The following is a 21,917-nucleotide window of genomic DNA, read 5'->3' on the forward strand; positions in this document are numbered from 1 at the left end:
CTTTCTAAGGAAGACATTGACCACATTTAATGAGCATGTTAAAGCCTGTTTTGGTTGTTGGTGTATAACTGTGAGAGTGGGGAAAGGCATAATTAGAAGCAGTGCCCAAAACCAGAAGAACACCGGGCCAGAACAAAATGGTATCTTGTATCTATTCCTCTGTGCTCAGCTATTGTTCCTTTCCATGTACTAAATAAAGCACTGTAACAGCATCTCTTTCTGGATGCTGAAGGATGCTTCAGGGAGCACAGAGGAAGAAGCCAAGAGCTCACCAGAGGAGCTAAGACATTCCCTTCTTTCCCTGCTGAAATAGTCTCCTGACTGTGGGAGGCTTGTTATGTCTATGTTTCTCAGTTTACAGGTGGGTCCACTTTGAAGTTAGTAGCATGGCAGTTGGGGATTGTCCAAACTATCAGTCTTGGTTTCTCTCAATTTATCATTTTTTCAGATCATGAGTTCAGTTCTCCATATTGCCACATCAGTATAAAGATTGCTTCTTTTTAAGTCACCACAAGAAAGTTATCAAATGTTTAGTGTGCTTTTCTCCTAATCATATTTTTGCTTGCAATACACTTTATACAAGTAATTTAATCCTAATAGAATGCATTTGTGTTTTTCTTTTTCATTACAATGCATACTTTTATGAACACTTTCTCTAACATCTGCATTTCCATACAGATTATGAATTTGGCGAAGTGTGAATGTCAAATTATGACTGGGTTTCAGTCCACATCTTGTTTCAGGAAGTGGGAATTGTGTAGATCTATAGGGTGTGTGCTTTTGTGTATGCATGCTTTATATGGAGTCAGATAGTCGGTCCATCTAGCTCAGTATTATTGACAGTATTGAATGGCAGTAAGCTCTCCGGGATTTCAGAGAGGGATTTTCCTCAGCCCTACCTGGAGATGCGAGGAGTTGAACTTGGGACTCTCTGTGTGCAAAGTATGTGCTCTGCCTCTGGGCTATATGGGACTTACTTTCAGTGGCAGTTGTGTGTAACAAGAAATGTAGCTTGGCTTTAGGACATCAAAGATATTTAATCTCTGGCCCCCAACCCTGTCTTGGCCATTCTGTCACAAAGAAAGAGGTCTGTAGGAAAAGGTCAAAGCAAGGAAGGAAATCAGACTTTGAAATGTCTTCTAACACAGACCTCCAGTTTAGTAATAGTCTGTTTGTTTATACTCAGTGGGTCTATTGAGTATGGCTTAGTTGGACAACATCCAGAGTCCCTACATTAGAACATAAGAAGAGCCCTGCTGTGTCCGGTCAATGGCCCACCTACTCCAGCATCCTGTTCTCACAGTGGCCACCCAGTTGTCCGAGGGAAGCCTGCAATCAGGACCTGAGCACAAGAGCACTTATCCCTCCTGCGGCTTCCAGAAACTGGAATTCAGAGGTATTACTGCCTCCAACCATGGAGGCAAACCTGTCATGGCTAAGTAGTCATTGATAGCCTCACCCTCCATGAATCAATAGTGTTAGTCTCTTGAGCCATTTTCAAGTGAGTATCTTCAAGTGGGTGAACTTCCCCATGTATCAAAAACTTGCTTCCTTATTTCGGTGCTGTGGATTAAACCACAGAGCCTAGGACTTGCCAATCAGAAGGTCGGCGGTTCGAATCCCCGTGACGGGGTGAGCTCCTGTTGTTCGGTCCCAGCTCCTGCCAACCTAGCAGTTTGAAAGCACGTCAAAGTGCAAGTAGATAAATAGGTGCCACTCCAGCGGGAAGGTAAACGGCATTTCCGTGCGCTGCTCTGGTTCGCCAGAAGCAGCTTAGTCACGTTGGCCACATGACCCAAAAGCTGTACGCCGGCTCCCTCGGCCAATAAAGTGAGATGAGCGCCGCAACCCTGGAGTCGGCCATGACTGGACCTAATGGTCAGGGGTCCCTTTACTTATCTTCAAGTGGGTGAACTTCCCCATGTAACGAAAACTTGCTTCCTTATTTCATTGTGCCATGGTGATTTCCCCCCCCCCTCCGATTTTATTTTTATCATAGATCACCTCATTATAGTATATAGGCCAGGCTCACTTGTCTGCTGATTGAGAGCAAAGGAGTGACCTTTGAGCATCTAAGTTCAGGAGAAAGAGGCATTAATAACATCTCTTTGGACACAGGGGAGATGCACGCTGACCCTCTAACAATGATGCGGCACTGCTGTGCTACCTTCACTGCAGGTGTAAGTTCTGCAGTGACTTTTTGCTGTGGTGGCCATCAAACATTCCAGACACAGTACTAGAGCGAAACACTGCAGACAGAGCTTTCTCACACACCACACCCAGACCTTAAATTCAAAGCACTTTAGCAGCCATGGCTTCCCTCGAAGAGTTCTGGGAGCTGTAATTTGTTAGGTGTACTGAAAGTTGTTAGGAGGCCCTGATTCCCCTTACAGAGCTACATTTTCCAGGGTGGTTTAACAATTGAGCTTTCTTTTCAGGGAACTCTAGGAATTGTGGTCTTGTGAGGGGGATGGGGGTCTCAACAATTCTCGGCACCCTTAACAATTACAGCTTGTAGGATTCTTGGGGGAGGGGAGAAGCCATGCTTGTTTACAGTAGTGTAATGCTGCTTTTATAGTGCAGATGGAGCATAAATCTGGAATGGGGGGAAACGCATGCTGCCATTTTGATGACATTGACATTATGTGGATGCTGCAGATGAACTGGCATGAATGAGAAGCACCAACCCCACAGTAAAGCACTCATCTAGTGGCACCCTTTGCTTCCCTTTCCTAGTAAATGGAACCTTGCAATTTATGCAAAGCAGCTTCATGGATATTTCATGTTTCTCCTGGGGATTGCACAGATACTTATAATGCAGCTGTTTTCAGTAGTGCACACAGAGAAATCCTGCAAGTCTTATTGAAAGCCTTTTATAACCTATTTATTACCTATTTATTATGTTCTCCTTCCTCCAAGGAGCTAAGAGTAGCTAAGAGTGACACATGAGGTTCTTCTCCCCTAGGCATAGTGGAGACATAATAGCTAGATGCTTGTAATCTGATCAAGTAGATCAGAATTTATTTTTTCTCCCATCAATACCTGAACCATTCTCCATGCCCCACAGCAGTCAATTTGTGATCAGAAACCACAACACTTACTCAGAGTTCCACATGGGGCCATGACCCCCAAAATGTTGATGGATGCCCCCACCCCCCAATGTAGAAGGTTCTGGGCCAGACAAAACAATGTCTTGATAGATACAAGGCAGCTTTACAAGACCAGCATTAGCCCCCAGAACACCTGGGAGGCTGGAGAAGAAGACTAACCATTTCACTTTCCTCTTTCAAAATACGCCATTGTTCTAACTGTTTTATATGATGTATTATTTCAAGTATGTATATACTGCTGCATATTCTGAATTTCTTTTCCTTTTCCTTTTTTCTTTTTTTTATTCAAAATTAAAACAAAACATATTATCCAAAAACATATCATCCTTATTCCTCTCCCCCATTTTTCCTCCCTCCCCCCACCCTCCCACACAACCCCCCCCCCCCGTCTTCCCTCAGTTCCAGTCTTTGGTTTCTCTGAGAATGCTGTTTTCTGCATGTTACAAAGTTGTATAGATCCTCAAACTATTTAGCTGATTATTATCAATAAAGAGTTTGTGAATGTTTATTCAAAGCCAGCCATGAAGTCCAGTTCGCTTTGTTGCTTGAGGTCCTAGCTCACAGCAGAGACTCACAGTCTTCAAATACTTTGTAAAGGGTTCCCATTCATCTTTAAAGTCACAGTTATCCTTGTCCTGTAACTTATATGTCAGTTTTGCCAGTTCTGCATAGTCCATCAACTTTTCTTTCCATGATTCTTTAGCTGGGGTTTCTTCAGTCTTCCATCTTTGTGCTATTAGAACTCTTGCGGCCGTAATATTCCAAATTTCAATGTAGTGTACCTAAAACGTGTAAAACACCTAAGGAATGAGAGCAATTAAAATCTATCCCAGAAACAGAAGCTGCCTTAAAAATGGCTGTTGAAATAGGAAAGTCTTTCCCAAGTGCCTGAAGTTCAGCAGGAGAAGGTCTATCACAACTCAGCCAACATAGAGAGAGCTCTGTCTTCCAACATCTCACTCCCTGCTACCTCAGGCAGATTCCTTACTTTGTCCAATGGCAGGATCGACCATTTTAGGTACACTACATTGAAATTCGGAATATTACGGCTGCAAGGTAGTTTCTGTTTTGACTGTGACTGGTGTAGGGTAGGAGACTTGAACTCTCCCTGCTCACCCCACTGGTCTGAAGACTACTCACACTTTCCTTTGGGTGTTATCTGACCCACATATCAGATCATGCAATTAAGCTCATGTGTAGTTTGGCCCAGTGATCCCAATGGTGCCCATATGGGGTGAAGTACTCAGCAGTCTCTTCTCATGGTCTCCCCTCTACTCATGGATTTGAAAGCATCAGTCTTTGTTCTTGCTTTTCTTCCTGCAAATGGTTGTCTGCACTGCTTTTGTATCATTCTGATCCATCATATGGGGGCTGCCTTATTGTGTCTTTGATCAGTATTGTAATGTTCTCTTTCTTTTTGCTCATCTAATGCATTGTATTTGGGGATCTCACTTCTCCATAGCCTCCATAAGCCTAAATCTGGGCTGTAATTTTATTGATGTTATCTTAAAAATCTAAGCAGCTCCCCAGCGGGTGAGCTGCAAATCTCCTGGTGTGTTTTGTAGCACAAAGGATGATACAAACTCCAGTAAGAAAGTGGTGCAAAAAAGAAAAGCCAGTCTGATCTCAGACAGAGATAGGAAATTGGTTCCAGACTGCAGGATGATTAGTACCTTCCCCACCTTTGGAAGCCGAGTAAAACATTTGAAGGGGGGCATAGCTATGGAACTCCAGTTCTTGGGAGGCCAAACTGCCCTGCACTCTGCTTTCCTTTCGTTAGTAAGCAAAGACTTTTTTTGCTGCAACAGGCCTTTGGCCACTAAATGGCTGTTGTGGCAGGCTCTTCTGAATGTAGGTGTTGCACTTGTGTGTGCACACACTTTTAAATTGCTTTAAGTGTTCCCAGTGCTGTTTTAATAGGATTACTTATTTTATTGGGTTTCAACAATATTTATATTTATGTTGTGTTTTTGTTGGATCTGTTTTAGTTTATGCTGTGAGCTGCTTTGACTCCTACAATGGGAGAAATGCAGGTTATAAGTAAAATAGATTAACAGCAACAAGTCACATTCCTGACCTTTTTGCTATACTAAATCCAACTTTGAAATGCTTGCTAAAAACACTTCTATTTGCCATGCCTATGCAAGCAATTAAGAACATAACTATCTAGTATAATTAACTGAAGTTTGATTTCAACTTTTTAATTTTTTTATTGTATGCATTTAAGTACTATTGTTGTATACTGTTCTGGCTTGCTTTTTTTAAATGAAGTAGCAGTGTGTGTGTGTGTGTGTGTGTGTGTATTTTTATAAACAAATAAATCCACAACTCCTTTTCATGCCCCCTTGTCATCTTGGACCTAGGGACTGGGTAAAGGAAATCCTCTATCAGCAATCCTCAATCAGCAAAAAAAAAATGAGAGGCACAAATACAAGATGGGGGACACCTGGCTTGAGAGCAGTACATGGTTGACCACAAACTTGACATGAGCCAACAGTGTGACTCGGCAGCTAAAAAAGCCAATGTAATTCTGGGCTGCATCAATAGGAGTATAGCATCTAGATCAAGGGAAGTAATAGTGCCACTGTATTCTGCTCTGGTCAGACCTCACCTGGAGTACTGTGTTGAGTTCTGGGCACCACAATTCAAGAAGGACACTGACAAACTGGAACGTGTCCAGAGGAGGGCAACCAAAATGGTCAAAGGCCTGGAAACGATGCCTTATGAGGAACGGCTAAGGGAGCTGGGCATGTTTAGCCTGGAGAAGAGGAGGTTAAGGGGTAATATGATAGCCATGTTCAAATATATAAAAGGATGTCACATAGAGGAGGGAGAAAGGTTGTTTTCTGCTGCTCCAGAGAAGCGGACACGGAGCAATGGATCCAAACTACAAGAAAGAAGATTCCACCTAAACATTAGGAAGAACTTCCTGACAGTAAGAGCTGTTTGACAGTGGAATTTGCTGCCAAGGAGTGTGGTGGAGTCTCCTACTTTGGAGGTCTTTAAGCAGAGGCTTGACAACCATATGTCAGGAGTGCTCTGATGGTGTTTCCTGCTTGGCAGGGGGTTGGACTCGATGGCCCTTGTGGTCTCTTCCAACTCTATGATTCTATGATTCTATGATTCTAATGCTCTACTGTGACCTTTGATGGGGAAAGTCCTGCCTTCCTTAGTGAGGAGTGAGGGAAAGAATCGCTGGCACTGAAGGAGGAAGTTGGACAAACAATTTTAGGAAGGAGTTAATGGCATGGCAGAGCTTATTTGCTGGACTTTCTCTGATCCCATCATTGCTGGAGGAATTGGCTTCTCATTGGGCCAGTGGGCTCAGCTGCATGCATTTGGCTCAGGGTACCGTACCTCAACGTTTTAATGCCTGAGGTCCCAGCTCACAGCAGAGCTAATTTGGAAAACTGTCCTTTTAGAACTCAGCCAACTCTCTTAGACCTCTGACAATTTCCTGGGAAAGAGATTTGCTGCTGAAGTTCTCTTCAGTAGAGACCTCCTGGTCTGGCTCCCTTTGAGCAATGAGAAGGGTTTCCAGAAGCAAAGGATAAGAAGGGTCTGGCACATACAGCTGTGCCCCACAACAGATTGGAGTGGCTATGGGGGGGGGTCAGGAGAAGCAGCTAGGGGGCTATAGCACCCAGCATTGCCCCCAAAGTAGTTGCCACACTCTGCTTAATGGTAGCTGCACTTCTGGACACCTCCGAGCTGTGGGTTTACTTTCTAAACATAAAAATCCCTCCCTCCCAATTGACCACTTCATATTTAAAATTGTAAGTACAAATGCACATTCACCTGACTTTGTTCCCAACCTGAAAATATCTACTACTCCCAGAATTTTGGAAGGTTTCCACCCCCATGACCCCTGCCCCAAAGTTGTGACATTTGTGGAAGGAGTGTGATGTATTGGATCAGCCATACTTTTTTTTTTGTTTTTAAGTGGGCAACTCCTTGTAGCATGGGGGAAAATATAAATTATTCTGTGGATTACTCAATGGTTTCTTGTACAACACAACTATAGCAAATATTCCCCAGGGAGGAATTAAGTTGTCTTGCCTGTCATTCCAGGGTAATTGAATTTCCTTCTTTGGTCTAGCTCTAAGTTATGTCTCATCATTCTCTGAAGGAAGATTGTTTCTCCCATTGGAGTTATAGGAAACTCAGCTAGTAGTTCCTTTCTTTAAAAAACAACGTGTGCATATATGAAACTTGTTTTAAAGCTGCTGGAAATTGTATGGTGATGAAGTGCAAAGCTTGCTTTAGAGAACCTTGGTTAAGTGTCTCACTGTGTTGTGCACAGAGCAGTATACAAATGTAGGACCAACTGATTCACTGACCACTCCCCAAACAAGCCTCCCACAATTGAAACTCCCCACTGCCTCACACACAGGACTCGCCCTAACATTAGGCAAAGTGAAGTGACTGTATCAGGTGCCAGTTGCTAGCACTTCTGCCACATTGTCTAACCTTCCTTTCACACTTCAGTATCTGTTGAATTAGGGACTGTGCCATTTTTGACCAATATATTGCTCTAAATTTCATTCACACCGGTGGACATGGTGTGACACAACAATGAACATGATTGGACAATGTTTCTGCTACTGTTACTGCACCTATGTGCTTCTGTTTCCCATGGCTCGCCCATGAGAAGAGCAGGGAAGAAGTGTATGCTAGTATAGCACCCAAATTTCATCACTTTACTCCCACAATTTTCTTCATTTAAGGGGGCTGCAAATGGATTTTTTCTGGAATCAAATAACACAGAAATGAGTGCTAAGCGTGCACTATATTCCATTAGTTTTCTGGAAGTGGCTTTTATGTGATGTGAAAGCCGAAATATAATGCATAAATTCACAGGGAAACATCAGGCAAATGGCTTAAACTGCCATTGAATGTAGCCTAAGATTCAACTTCTAGGTCAAGCTGTGGTTGTATGGGGAAGGAGTGCCATCTTGTCATCCAAAATGTCTTCAGATGGACCTGCTCATACAGATGTTTCCCCCTTTTATGTCCCTGGACCACGTTTGATGCCTCATTAATTCACCTTATGCAATGTGTCTGTAAGATAGCTGATCAACTCCTGAGTCCTCTGAGTCTCTTGTAGGCCAGCAGGCCACATGACCTCATCATACACAGAATCATGATGAAGATAACAAAGAAAGAAGCACTTATGTCTTGAGCTAGGCACAGAGCCAAGAATTTAGGAATGTCCTTCAAAACAAAAACCATAAAGAGCAAAACTCAAATGTTCAATGAAGTTTTCTTTCCCCAGGAATAATCAGTGGTGGAAGGGCAAACACCAACAGATGATCTGATAGTTCTCTGCTTCCCAAATCTTAGGATATCTTGACTTTGGTGAAAAGAATGGAGCTGACCCAGAAGTTTAGGTGACGTTGTCTAGCATCCATCCATTCCTGAAGGATTATTTTAATGGCTAAGGTTAATGGTGTTTCTAATAGGTTTTATCCACAAATAAATGCTTGCCTTGGTGAAATCTGCATACTTGGCTGATTTGAAATTATTAATGGCATGCCTTAGACTAGCTACTCAGGGAGAAATGTCAATAACGTGCTCTCAAAATAACTGACGTGAGGGGTTTCGCAGTGGGGTTTTTGACTTGGACACTTGCTTCTGACACATATAACCACTTATTGATCTGAACGGGGCCAGTTTTGATGTGCATGGGGTTTTTTATTTCCTTTTTTTGCTAATTCAAACAAGAAAAATGAAGCAAATAAGAATACTTCTCAGTCTGTGTGGGTCTGCAAACTCAGCCTCTTATAAACCCAAAAACAAAATGAGATCATTTGTGGGGCCAGCTTAGAAAAGGAATATACAGTCTTACAAGTTCCATATAATGTTGGCTGCTGCTGCTTCAAATAATGATAATTGTAATAATATTTTCTTGAAGGGGAATGGGTAAATCTCTGTTTCTTATCTATGCCAATTTCACACATTTTACCTGCAATTCCATTTTATTTATTTTTTGCATCTTCTGCCTTAAAAATAACACTCCTCAAAATACAAAGTATGCATTTTATTATTTAGTAGTATAATGCATATTTCAAATGAGCATATTCTCTCAAAATACTTATTTTAAAAGTATGTTTTGATGCCTTTAGATTGCCAGACTGCCTTGGAACATTCAAAGTAATCAGATGTATGGAGAATAGCTAAGTTCCGATCTGAACAGAAGACAGAAGCAGGCACTGAAATGTCTTTCAATTTCTGTTTTCTTCCCTGACAAAGGGGCTTCCATTCCCTTTCAGGCCCAGTGGAAGCTGTTCCTTTGGGGCACATGTGGCCCTGACTGCCCCATCAATCCCAGTATGACCTCAGCCAGCTGCTACCTACCTGCCTTCTTACTTACAACTAGTCCAGGGCATGGAACTGTCAGCCAGCTTCCTCCTCCTCCTCAGTCTCTGTGTTGCCTAGGGTTGCCATATGTCTCGGATTTCCCAGACACATCCAGTTTTGAGGTGCCTCTGGACTTTTTTTTTTTCTTTTCCATTTTGGATTAAATGTCCGGGTTTGGGTTGTTGTTTTTTGTGTGGCATGCTCAGAAGGCGCTGTGCCCCAGAACTGGAAGCAGGCATTGGGTGGCCTGGAGCAGCCTGTTGGGCATCATGCTAGGCCTGGTGTTGTTCCTGGTCACCACCAGGCCTTCCATGCCCTTCCTGGGGCCACGATAGGCCGCACACCAGTCATGGCAGTTGCCTGGCCTTGGTGACCTTCCTGGGGCCATTCAGCCTCCCATCATGAGCAGGAGGTTGAAAACAGCAAAGGGACGAGAGGGGGAGGGAAGAAGGGGAAAGCAGGTGGGCGAGGAAGGAGTTAGCAGCAGGGAGGGGGCAAACGTGGGATATGCGGAATGGTGGGGGGGGGTGTCCCAAAGGTGGTGGTGTTTGTGTTTTTGATCCCCGGAATATGACAACCCTAGTATTGCCCTTGTAGAATTCATCAGCGAGGAGGGGGATGGGAACAAAACTAGAATTAGTTTGGCATTTGGTGATTGCCAATAACTTGAATGGCTTTAAAAGAGGGTTTGAAAACTTCATGGAGGACAAGGCTACCAGTGGCTGCTAGCCACAATCGCTATGTTCTGCCTCCACTGTAAGCAGAATCATGCCTCTGAATACCAGTTGCTGGGAATTGCAGAAGGGCAGAATGCTGCTGAGCTCAAGTTCTGCTTGCTGGTTTCTCACAGGATTGATCAGCCACTTTCAGAACAGACTGCTGGACTAGATGGGGCATTGGCATGATTTGCCAGGCTCAGCTAATGAATTTACCAAAATTCTCTTTCGCTTCCCTGAAAATAACTTGGAAGTTTCCTCCAAGCAAGAGCATCTGCTCTTATGGTACACCAACTTCTGCAACAATGTAGAGATATGTTGACCAAATGTTGCTATTTCACTTTTGACTGAAATAATTCAGACATCTCCTTTGCACACAGAAGGTCCCAGGTTCATTCCTCGATGTCTTCAGGTAGGTTTGTTAGAAACTGAGATACGAAAGCTAGGAGCTAAATGGCACCATAAACCTAGGTTGTGGGCGCAACAATGGAATGTCAAGGCGCATATTTTTATAACAAGAATACAAAGCTGAAAATGAACTGCAGCTAAAATATTATCTTCATTTTTCACATGGTCTAGTCCTTCCCCCTGCTCAGCCCCCTAATATTCTTAAGAGAGTCTTCTTCTCCAGTCTTCAGAGAGTAGCTGGAGATGGGGAGGCAGAAAAAGGTCCTCCTTTCCTTCCACTCTGCAGTTTTACTCTGAAATCTTAGGTGCAGAACTGAGCCCAAATCTCAGAAACTGCTCGCGCTAATGAAATTCCCTGTTGCAAAATGCGCCTAGAACAATTGGAGTTTCAAACACTGTTGGGAACGTTCCATGTCTGAAATCCTGTAGAGCCTTTGCTGGTAAATATAGACAGTACTGAGCTAAATGGAAGCTATTCAGTATAAGTTTGCCTCCTATTTCCCCTTTTCTGGATTTTCCACCTGGGCACAGTTTCCAGATTTGCCTCAAAGTGTAACTTGAGGCAATTGGCAGTGATTGCAATCCTAAACATGATCTTGGTGGCACGCATAATAAGTCCTTTATGAGGAAAAAACAATCTTTTTGGTAACCATTTTCTCTTTCAAAGTTTATTATTTCCCCTGATATTATGCCTATTAATTTCCCAAACTCCTTACAGTCATGAAAATTGGCTATGGCAACTTTTCTCTTTCTCTTTTGATGTATATTTTTATTAAATTGTTTTTCTCCCCCTGTTAAAGTCCCCAGGAATTTTATGGAATTAGAAAACCCTGAAATGAGAGGCAAATTACTTAATTTGCTCCACACGTAATTCACAATTTCTAGGTATTTGGGAAATCTGATTGCTGTGGAAAGCATAATTAATCAGAAGAGCCTCTGAGGATAAAGTGTTGTGTCATTAAATTAAGTTTCCTTGAGGTATCCTGCCCTATGAGTGACATGTGGAAGCAATTTCCAGTCCCTGGAAAGGGTCAGTAGAATCAGCCTCTGGCATCTCCTTAGTGAAGGCTTCGTTTATCATCAACAGCTTTGAAGTAACAGATATACTGCTGAAGGCCAAGATCAGATAGCTCAGGAAACCATTGGACTCCATTTCTGAATGTTGTTTGGTCTGCTTGCATGGACAATATTCTCACCAGCATAGCCTAATGTTCACTCTATCTGATTTTATCCCAAAACCTTATAATGCAACAAATGGAATCAAAGTTGCAATGAAAGTGACAATATTGTGCATGTCTTTCTTGATATTGTTATAGCCCCCCCCCCCAATCTCCACAGCCATGCTGAGATTCCAGGGGTTACCCAGGGTTTGTGTTTCCTATGGAATGAGGCAAATGGAGACTGTGGTATCTTTCTGATGTATGTTTTATTTACAGTTATATACACAACCTGAGCCTCCTGTGGAAGGGTTCAAAGCATGACACTCAAAATGGGTTCTGTATCTTTCCTGGCTGCAATGTTGGATCCAAAACTGGAGGCAGCCCCCATGGTGTTCTTATCCCTACTTTCTCCAGCTTACAAACTGCTTGTAAAACACAACTTTTCCCCCAAAGGCCAGCTAGAGAGACCTGGAGGGTGACATTTGTCCCCTGACCTGAGGTTCCCCACTCCTGACAAGTTGTGTTGTGGCAAATTCAGAAGATCAGGGTCCCTTCATGATAATCACAGCAACGGCCCCTCACAGTAATGCCCTGCTAACAATACACTACCTTCTAAGATTATACAACAATATTACAATTATACAATAATATTTATTATTAGGGATGCATCACTATGATCACTGCAGATCTGCACGTGTTGCCTTTCAGCAACATCAATATTCTGTGCATGTACATTGGCAAATGATTTGGAGTACTCCATATTTCAGAATGGCTTAAAGTTGTATTTTTCCTTGGATTTCCACTGCACTTAATAGAACTTACACTCCATTCTCTTGAAACTGAAGCACACTGAACTGCTTTCAGTGTTCCTAAATGCTTACCTTTGGAGCATTGAGAAGAACCCGTCGGTTTTCTTCCTGAGCACCTTCTCCAGAGTGACCCCAGGAACTAATCCTCAGTGGCTGATTCACCTCCTTTCTCTCAGAGTGTATTTGAACTGTTTGTCTTATGTGGAATTATTTTTTTATAGTGTTCTTACTGTGAAACCACTTCACTATTATCTTATGGGAAGTAATTCACAAATGGGAGCAAATAATTAACAAACAAACACCACTGACTTATCAATTGCAGTTACACTGACTGGACATTCCTGAAGTCCAAACGCTTGCAGCTATTCTGGTCTTGCACATCAGCTGCTCCTGCCAACTACACCCAGGTGCACCTCTGCCTCTTCTGTTAACAAAATGCTTCTTTTTATGATGCTCATGACAGAGCGTGGGCCCATATATTAAAAGGAAAGGGTTCTGAGATGTGCTGCACCTGTCAGTCAGACTGTGGGCAGCTGTTGACTGGAAACTGTGAGGTCAAAACCAGAGAACAAAGGAAGGCTTGTCTTGAATGGGAAACCTTTATAGCTCTTCCTGGTGAAGAGAGCCAGTTGCCAGCTTGGTGGGTGGAGTCACCCCAGGACATAGAAATGCTTAGCTTATTGCTTAGGTAGACTCTGCATTTTGTGTGCCCATCGCACTGCCATACAGGGCAGCTGTGGGTTCTTGGCTCCTGCACCAGAAGCTCCTGAGAGCATATTGTAAGGGAAGGGATATGGGAGTCCACATCTGAGGGCAGAGCATGGTGCTTTGCACCTCTTTGGGCCTCTCTCTGTGTCCATCAGCACTCTCACCAGCTCTTACTGTCCCTGCTTTGTGCTTTGCCTGCCTGGAAAGTGTCCTTGAACTCTGACCATGCATCATCCTTCCCATGATGGAGAGAAGTGTGTGTAGAAACAGGCTTAATGTTAAAAAATAAATAAAAATACATTCATTGTTCCACCCACTTTTGTCTCTGGCCCCGCCCGCCCTGCACATGTCTCCCTGATAGGTTGCCCAGATGAGAAGGCTGAAAAGGGTTGCTTGCCCCTAGTGTGGAGAGATGTGCCTTACAGTTTCACCTAACTACTCCAAGGCAGCTCATGGGGCTTTTCATAGCAGGTGCTCCCAGTGGTTTTGGAAGGAAAGCTACAAAATATTTGAGGGCCTATCATCTGATTGGAAGGGCATATATTTATTGCTGGAGCTTGCCTGCCTGTGATTATGACACAGCCATTATGTGGTTGGTACAATGTAGTGGCAGAGGCAGTGATCCTGTGTATACTTATGAAGGAGCAAGTCAACATGGGAACCTGGGAACTTGCTTCTAAGTAAAGATGCCTCAGGGTGGCAGATTCAAAAACTCCTGACTAAGAAGGGGGGAGAAATTGGATTTGTCTGGATTTTAATGAGAAAGTACCTAATTCAGCTGATCTTAAACTAAAGCCCAATTATCCTTCAAAATTTGCACTTCTCTGACTTCTATAATGCAGTTTTCCAGGCAAAAGCAATTAATACAAAAATGCGTACATTAGAGGGGAAGTGCATATAAAAATGCATACACCTGTGAAAAGAACATACAAAAGTGCATTGTATTAGGGGAAATTGCTTGTAGAAATGTGTATATTCAAATAAACCCACACTAAAATGTTAACAAACTTTCATGATACTTAAAAAAAATGCTACAGAAATGTGAAGAATTAAATTTAAAATTAAGGTAGGAAAAATGAGAAACTGAAATTGTCAGATTCATCCACCCCAAGTCCCAAATAAAGCAGCAGTCCTAACCCTGCTTTCCTGTGATTAAGCCCCATTGCATTAAATACAGCGTTCTTCAAAGTAAACTTGGTTACGATTGTGGTATGAAATAGCATATTGAATGGGCAGGGGAGGTAAGGGGAAAGGGTTGAACCTCACTCACTGCCGTGGCCACGATTCAGTGGATGGGTGGGGCTTTGTGAAAATAAATTTAAAACTTTTACAAGAATGCTTGAATCGTGGATCATCAATGCCTTGTCAATACCACTTCCACTCTAGGGTGGGAGCAAATTGCCGTACCCCCAATCACCCAAAAAGAGCCAAGTTCATTTAGCCCTTGGGAGGAGCTAGTGGTGGTCTATTGTTAGGTTCAGACCGATTCCCAGCCAAGATGGATGAATTTATCAGTCAATTCCTCCCCAAACTCTCCCTCCTCTTCTTTATGGCATCCTCCCTTCCTCCCTTGTAGAGTGTGAGCTGTGCTAGACACCTGTAAAAGGGTATGAGTAGGAGTTTTGGGGGAAGCCCCTAATTGACTCAGGATAAATTTCTGTTAAATTCCTGAGGCATTGTGGGTAGGTGTACTCTTTGGTTGCCTTATGCTGCATTGCTTTGTGGGAGATTGGAGGTGCCCTGTGGTCTAGGCATGTGTGCCAGGGAGAACACTGAACTCGTGGGGCCATGGTGTGCTTGTTTGATTCACAGCCCATGCCCCTGTTAACAAGGAGGAAGAGGTCATTTCAATTCTTGCTACTGGAACACAGATGGCTCCTGATTATATGTCCAGGAGCAAGAAGAGAAAGGATTTCTCCTCCTATAAGGAACTGCCCTCCTCAAGCTATTTTGATTCAGTTGATTTGTTCAGTCTAGTTACTTGTTTATGTGGGTCCTCCTCATTCCTGTAGTTATATTTCAATAAATGTAACCTTTCCCCATTTTAAATTGAGTCTTGAGTCTTCTTAAAGGTGTGGTGGCAACTCCCTTCTCATTAGTGAGCATGTTGGATAGTTCACATTTTTTCCTGCCTCATTCCTGCCCTGCAATATGGTGGTGAGAGGAGCCAACCTCTCAGGGTTGTTGTTAGCATGATGGAGGCAATGCATGCAGAGTGCAGTGAGCACTCCATTGTGCAATGTTTAAACCCTGCATGTGGTTTTTTTCCTGCAAGGAAAAAAGTTTCTGCTTTGGAAGGACATGGACTTTTGAGAACTTTACCCCTGGATGACTGCTCAGTGAGTTTGAAAGCCAAAGCCCCACTGTAACCTGAGCAGTTAATAAAATCTATTGCCCCATGATGGATTTTTTCGTCAAGTAGAATTGATCTGTCCTCCTTGTGATTTGCGAGATGGAGGGGGAAACAGCAAATGCAATCAGGATTTCTGGTGCCCCTGAAAGAGCCCTGTTCTGTCAGTCTTTTCAAGCCTGGGAGTAACTGAAGGCTGTGGTGGTCATTCCTTTGATTTATTGAAAATAAAACACCCTTGATTAACATTTTAATAAAGAAGGTCTTTCTTTTGGCACGCAGGGTCTGAGGAGCTATTCTCCCCTATCGTGCAAATCGTTTCCTTCAACGGTGAGGGGAAGAATTACCTTTTTCCAGAAATCCATAAAAGAAGAAGTGATTTCTTAAGCCGTTACTTGTACACACTGTAGTGAGAGCTTTCTTGGGGTGCGCGCTCTCTCTCTCGTGTGTGTGTATGTGTGTGTGTGTTTGCTTGCGAGGGGTGCGCTCCCGATATGTGTTATGCAAAAATGAGGATGATTTGTGAAGAAATCATCCTTGTAAAGCTATTGGTTCTGGTCATCAGCCTTTATCCAATGCTTTGGTGATGCTGCTGCTGATCTATTTGGGAAGTTGGCTGGCTCTCAAGGCAGTCTCTCTCCCTCTCCCTCTCCTCTCTCTCTCCTCAAAGGCTGTTCCACAGTGAAAATATGCTCAGTGCAGTTGAGTGCATGAATGAAAAAGCCTCCAGTATCTTCTAGGCTAGCAAAATGCAGCACAAGGCTCAACTTACCCTGGCTTTCCTCCTGTCCCAGGTAAGGAATTTGGTGCTTTGATCTGGTCTTAGGGGTTATGTGTTTGTGTGTATCTGTGTTTCTTTCTCGGGTTTTTTGCGGGGGAATGTTTTGCATTTGGCTATCTGGAAGTGTCTTGATTTCTCAACGATCGCATGCCGACTTGAAAAACACAGAGATACGCACGATGAAGTGTGGATGTGAGAAGCAATTCTCCGATGTGAAAAATGCCTCTGTGTGCTTTCCAGTGACAGGAAATTAGCGACATAATACGTGTGTGTGCATGCAAATTGTATTTCCTTCACATGAAAGAGAGTACGGATTGCTGGTTCCGTGGTGCCAGCAACAAGATATTTTATCACCTTCAATGCTTCAACTTTGATTTTTTTTTGCTTCTCCTTCCTATGGCTTCTGCCAGGACAAGATCATTACATTCCTTACTCCCCACACTCGTTAAAAAGAAAAGAGGAAGGGGGAGGGGGGACATGATTAAGATTTTTTAAAAATAAAAATGTGGAAGAATAAGGGCTTTCCCCTGCCTCTCCTCCTCTGCCCTACCGCTTTGGTGAATTTGTAAAATCAAGTATTAATGAGCAGCTCGGCAGCCTTACCTCCCGCCCTCTTCTCAACTGTAAAAGATCCCACCCCCCACCCCTTGCAAAAAGGTAAAAAAAAAAAAAAGGACATAGAGACCCAGCCTTTAAAAAGCCAAGAGGCGGTGGAGCCCTGCTGTTGCTGTCAGTCAATAGCCGAGGAACTAGCTGCTCTCCAACTTCTGTACTCCTCCCTTGCCTTCCCCTCTGTGAATATGATACGGATTTCATTTTGGGAAGCAGCGTGTGATGTTTAAGGCTCCTTTGTTGTCATTCGGTGTGATGCTCCTCCATCCCCTTGTTCATCCCCCCTCTCCTCTCGCTTGTCTTAGGGAGCTTAATCTCTCATTCAGCTACAAGTCTCTGTCTCTTGGATCCCTGGGATGGTACTCCATGGTGATAAAAGTTAATTCCCTATTGGCTTGGAGACTCGACTCGGTTTTTTGCTTTTAACCCTTGAGGGTGCATAGGAGACCAATGCCTCAGGCGAGAGCAACTTAATGTGCACGATGTCTTCCAAATGAGAGGAACAGCTGTATCTCGCTCTGCAGGCAGAAGGTCCCAGGTCCAATCCTAAATGGTCTTGAACCTCCAGATAGTACTGGGAAGGACTCCTGCCTGGAAACCTGGGGAGCTGCTGCTAGCCAGTGTAGAAAATGCTAGCTATGATTTGACTTTGTAAGGCAACTTCTTAAGTTCCTAAAACATCATAAATCTGGCTGCCTTCTACTAGGTCACAATGTTTGTCTATCCAAGCCACTGCTGTCTGCTCTGACTGGCAGCAGCTCTCCAGGGTCTCAGGCAGAGGTCAGTCCTAGCAACTGCTACCTGGCCATTTTAGCTGGAGTTGCCAGGGATGGGATTTAGGAACCCTTTGCATGCAGAACATGTTCTCCAGCACTGAGCTATATGGCCCCTCAGCACTTTGACAGCCATCTCTATTTATGGTATATAAGTTGCAACTATTTCTCTCTCCTCTTACTGTATTTTTTTTCCTATTGAACCTGGAAAAATGGGACCTCCATGTGTATTTTAGAGACAAAACTGTGAAGATACTAGTAGAGTACAGAAACAAGTAATAAGTCACAGTTCCCTCTGTTCAACCGCAGCAGGGTAGTGTCACATGCGTGCTCATAACTTAGAGCGGGGGCACTACAAATTGGTGTCGTTGGGCTTGGTGATTGCTTGGGTAGTGATTTAAGGACAAGACCTTCCATTTATTGAATTAACTCATTCTTTGAAAGTTTTCTAGCATGTAGCAAGCTGGGATCTTGACCAATGCTGCAGTAACTCCCATTACCAGTAGCTCCACCAAAAATGTTAGCTTTACTACAAAGTCCCAATGTTATGTGAATCTAGCTCCTAGTTGTGTACACTGGTGTTAGGGCAGCAAGAGTTATGGCTCTTGCCTCCTAATACAGCTTGATTAAGGCTGATTACAGCTCTTCAGTGTCAAGTGAGAATCAACTATGGTTGACCATGTGAAAGCCATGGAGAGGAGGTTCACTAACTGAAATGTACTGAAGTGGTCTTGAAGCAACAAAATCTAGGGAGCTGTGGCGTGGGTGCAATTTACATGGCAACTGGATGTGCTGAGGCCATTTGAAATATGTGCAGGTGCTGTGTGGAAGAGGGGGAACTGTGTGCATGTAATAAAAATGGATGGGACAGGATGTGAACAGAAAACCAAAACAACTGGTCAGTGGTTTAACTGGTTGCAACTAGCGAATATATGCATACACTTTGGAGTGTGAGAGGGTTGTGGTATTTATGATGTTGCTACTGGTGACAAAATAAGGTGTCAGATGTGCCTTTCCCCCAGTGTGTGACTTGGCTTACTTGCTTGAGTTATCTGCTCTGCAGTCCTCTTGTGCGATGCACCTTGCTGTCTCTCCTGCCCTTTGTTTGTAGCAGCACACTATGATTTGGAAGATTTTCCCTTTAAGGTTTCTGTAGTTGGGCACACAGAGATAGACTTCCTGCAGTCAAGGAGAAAGAAAAGGTGAATTATAAAAGGAGAAGAGGAAGGAGGCAGGTGGAGAAAAGGAAAAGAGCAAAGGCTGGTAGAAAATAGGATGATGAGTTAAATGTTGTGGCTCAAATCCAAATGATTGTGCCCTCCTTGCAAGGAATCAGGTACTTACTGTCTATCATCTATCATCTATCTATCATCTATCTATCTATCATCTATCTATCTATCTATCTATCTATCTATCTATCTATCTATCTATGATCTATCTATCTATCTATCTATCTATCTATCTATCTATTCAAAAACCTGCTCCTCTGTCAAGCTATTCAGATGCCCTTGGACAAATGACTATGTCTCAGCTTAACAGACTTTACAGGGATGTTGTGAGTTGGAAATGCAAGCCTGAGCTCTTCAGCAGAAGGGCATTCAAGACACACATGTGTAGCACTGCTTTTTTTGGGGGGGGAGGGGGGGTAAACAACAATCCTGCAGGAGCTGACCTGTTTCTAGTCACATGCTGATATGTTCAAATGTTAGTTTTCTGCTCTAACAAGTCCTCTTTTATCAGCATGGCTGGAATGTGTGAAAGTCAGTCTGCTTCTCCTTCTCACCTGTATTTCATGACTCACACAAAAGATAGACATGATAGAATGTGGGCCAACATGTCCTTTGTTAAAGATCAGATGGTATCAGTTGATAGGGCTTGTCCTCAGAAGCTGCTTCAGTGCCAGAACTCAGTGTCAAAACACATGGAGCAAAGCAAATGAAGAAAAGATTAACTCTGGGTATGTACAAAGTGCTCCACCCTGGTGACAGAGTTGAAATGGAGAGGAGCAAGGTTTGCAAACTGAAACAGGTGATTCACTCTTCTTCTTCTTCTTTGGGAAAGCAATGACTCTCTGATTGAAATACCACTCTTTTGTGGTGGAAATATTAGGAGAAAGAGGCATTGATGAGAAGCCTTGCGACAGCTGGTGAGATGATGAGGAAAAGGCTGCTGTTAAAGGGGCTACTCAGATGGATTGCTTGACTTGGATAGCTTCCGTGCAGCAGCAGAACTAAATGGTACAAAATGGGAGAAGTTACCTGCATGCAGCCATCTGGCAAGGCTCATAGGCGCAGTGATATTTTTCTCTTCCTCAGCAGCAGCTACAACTCATTATTCCTTGATATCCGGCAAGTGGAAATGGGCAACATTGATCTTGATCAACTGATTTATAAGCGATGCAAATCTGTTGCTGTAATGCCTTCCAGGGAAGAGCATAATTCAGGTTTGAGTTAACGATCTAAGTTTGGGTCACGGTGATTAGAGAGAGAAAGCACCTTCTGAGCAGTGTGTTGTAGGCCCATCAACAATCTAAACTTGCATAAATTACTCAATAGGTGAACATGATTTTTTTAAAGGGGGGGGCACAAAGATCATGCACTCCCAACAGAACTTTGTGAGACAATCCTCTGCTGTTCTGGGGGACAGTTGAGGCTCAGATGTGTTGAAGAGTCTTCTTACATATCATAGTAATAATAGCAGACTGGGTGTGTGGAACTGAGCTGTAATTCCCCTTTCTGTGCTTTTGGAATAGTGTCAGGAGCAGGGAGTTATGGCCACATCAGGAATGTGTACATCTTTCCTGAAGGAAGATGCAGAATTCCTCCGACATACATATCCACTGAGGCATCTTGGTTCCCACAAGTTGGCCATAGTACATCAACACATGACCAGATCATCACTGGTGGGAACCAGCACATGTAAGTTTCTAAAATGGGGATAGGGTGTGGAACTCCAACCCCCATCAGCGTGGCCACATTGTGAGGGATGATGGGGTTGTAACCTAGCAACATCTGGAAGGACACTTCTGACCTAAAGCAATTTCCCTATGTTACATAAATGGGCCCATAGCTATGCCTGGTGCCTGTTATAACAAAGAGCGGTGTGTGTGTGTGTGTAGCACTCCATTAAACTCTTATGTCCCATTGGTATTTGCTATGGATTGCACACCCTAACACAAAGGAGGACTCTCAACTGCAGGCAGCGTTCTGTGCATGCTGGAGCCACTCCAGTCTCTTCTGTGACTTCATGAAACATGCAAAATGGTGTAGTTTTCATACACATAGAACCTGCACATCTTTCTGCAGTGTGATCAGTGTACAGAAATTCCTGCCATCTTCCCAGTACCAATGGAACAGAGAAGTGTCACAATGGAGAGCATTCAAAAGCCAATATCAAGTGGTAGGCTAGATGGCTATGGCTGGCCACTTCTCTATTTATAGAAATAGACAGACCAGTCTAATTCATTTTCACATACCTTTAATGCTAAATTCACTGTGCCCCATTTTCTGTGAATTCTTTTAAACTGCTGAAATATTCACATTTAAAATGCATGTGTTTGTAAGCACTTTCTTTGCAATACATTTTGTCCCTGAAATATACTTCTTTTTTGTACTCAAACTGCATTGCACATAACTGACAGTGCATGTGTGCAAACGTATTGATACTTACATTCTGCTCTGTGTAGAAGTTTGTGAAGTCTGTGCATTTGTTTTAAAATTTGAGACCAAATGAACTTTGGGCTTATCCACCCTTACCTTTCCACTGCTCTTTCCAGGCATGGTCTGCACTTTAAAGATTTGTGTCTTAGCAACACCCCTTTTTTTTATTTGCACCAGAGCTTTCCCCATGAAAACACACTCTTTAAAGCTCAATCAGAGCAAATGGCAATCCACTGAGAACTTGATGTTTGCTCTGGTTTAATGCTAAGGAGCAGTTTTTGCAGGGCAAAAAAAAAAAAACACCACTTGAACACGGAGCTTTTAAGCATGGAGCTGTGCCTTGAAAGAGTGGAATGAACATCTCTGCTGATTTCTAAAAGGAGGGAGAAAGGTATACAGACTGTTGAGGTTGTTTAGAATTGACACTGGAAGGGGGATGTCCAGGTCCTACTCTTTATAAAAGTTCACCTT

The 21,917-nt window shown here is 43.2% G+C and overlaps 1 protein-coding gene across 2 annotated transcripts in view; it reads left to right on the forward strand.

Moving 5' to 3' along the window:
- Nucleotides 1–21,917, forward strand: part of CDH13 (cadherin 13) — a 681,110-nt gene that overhangs the window by 57,576 nt on the left and 601,617 nt on the right. The window contains exon 1 of one of the 2 annotated variants that reach the window (XM_082232915.1): nucleotides 16,225–16,415. The exons of the other annotated variant lie outside the window; for it this stretch is intronic. Within the exon in view, the coding sequence (XP_082089041.1) occupies nucleotides 16,371–16,415 (45 nt within the window). The 5' untranslated portion in view covers nucleotides 16,225–16,370. Of the gene's footprint in view, nucleotides 1–16,224; nucleotides 16,416–21,917 lie in introns of those variants that run through there. 2 annotated transcript variants of the gene reach the window in all.

This window comes from Podarcis vaucheri (genome assembly GCF_965113315.1).
Source record: "Podarcis vaucheri genome assembly, chromosome: 7".
Taxonomy (NCBI): domain Eukaryota; kingdom Metazoa; phylum Chordata; class Lepidosauria; order Squamata; family Lacertidae; genus Podarcis; species Podarcis vaucheri.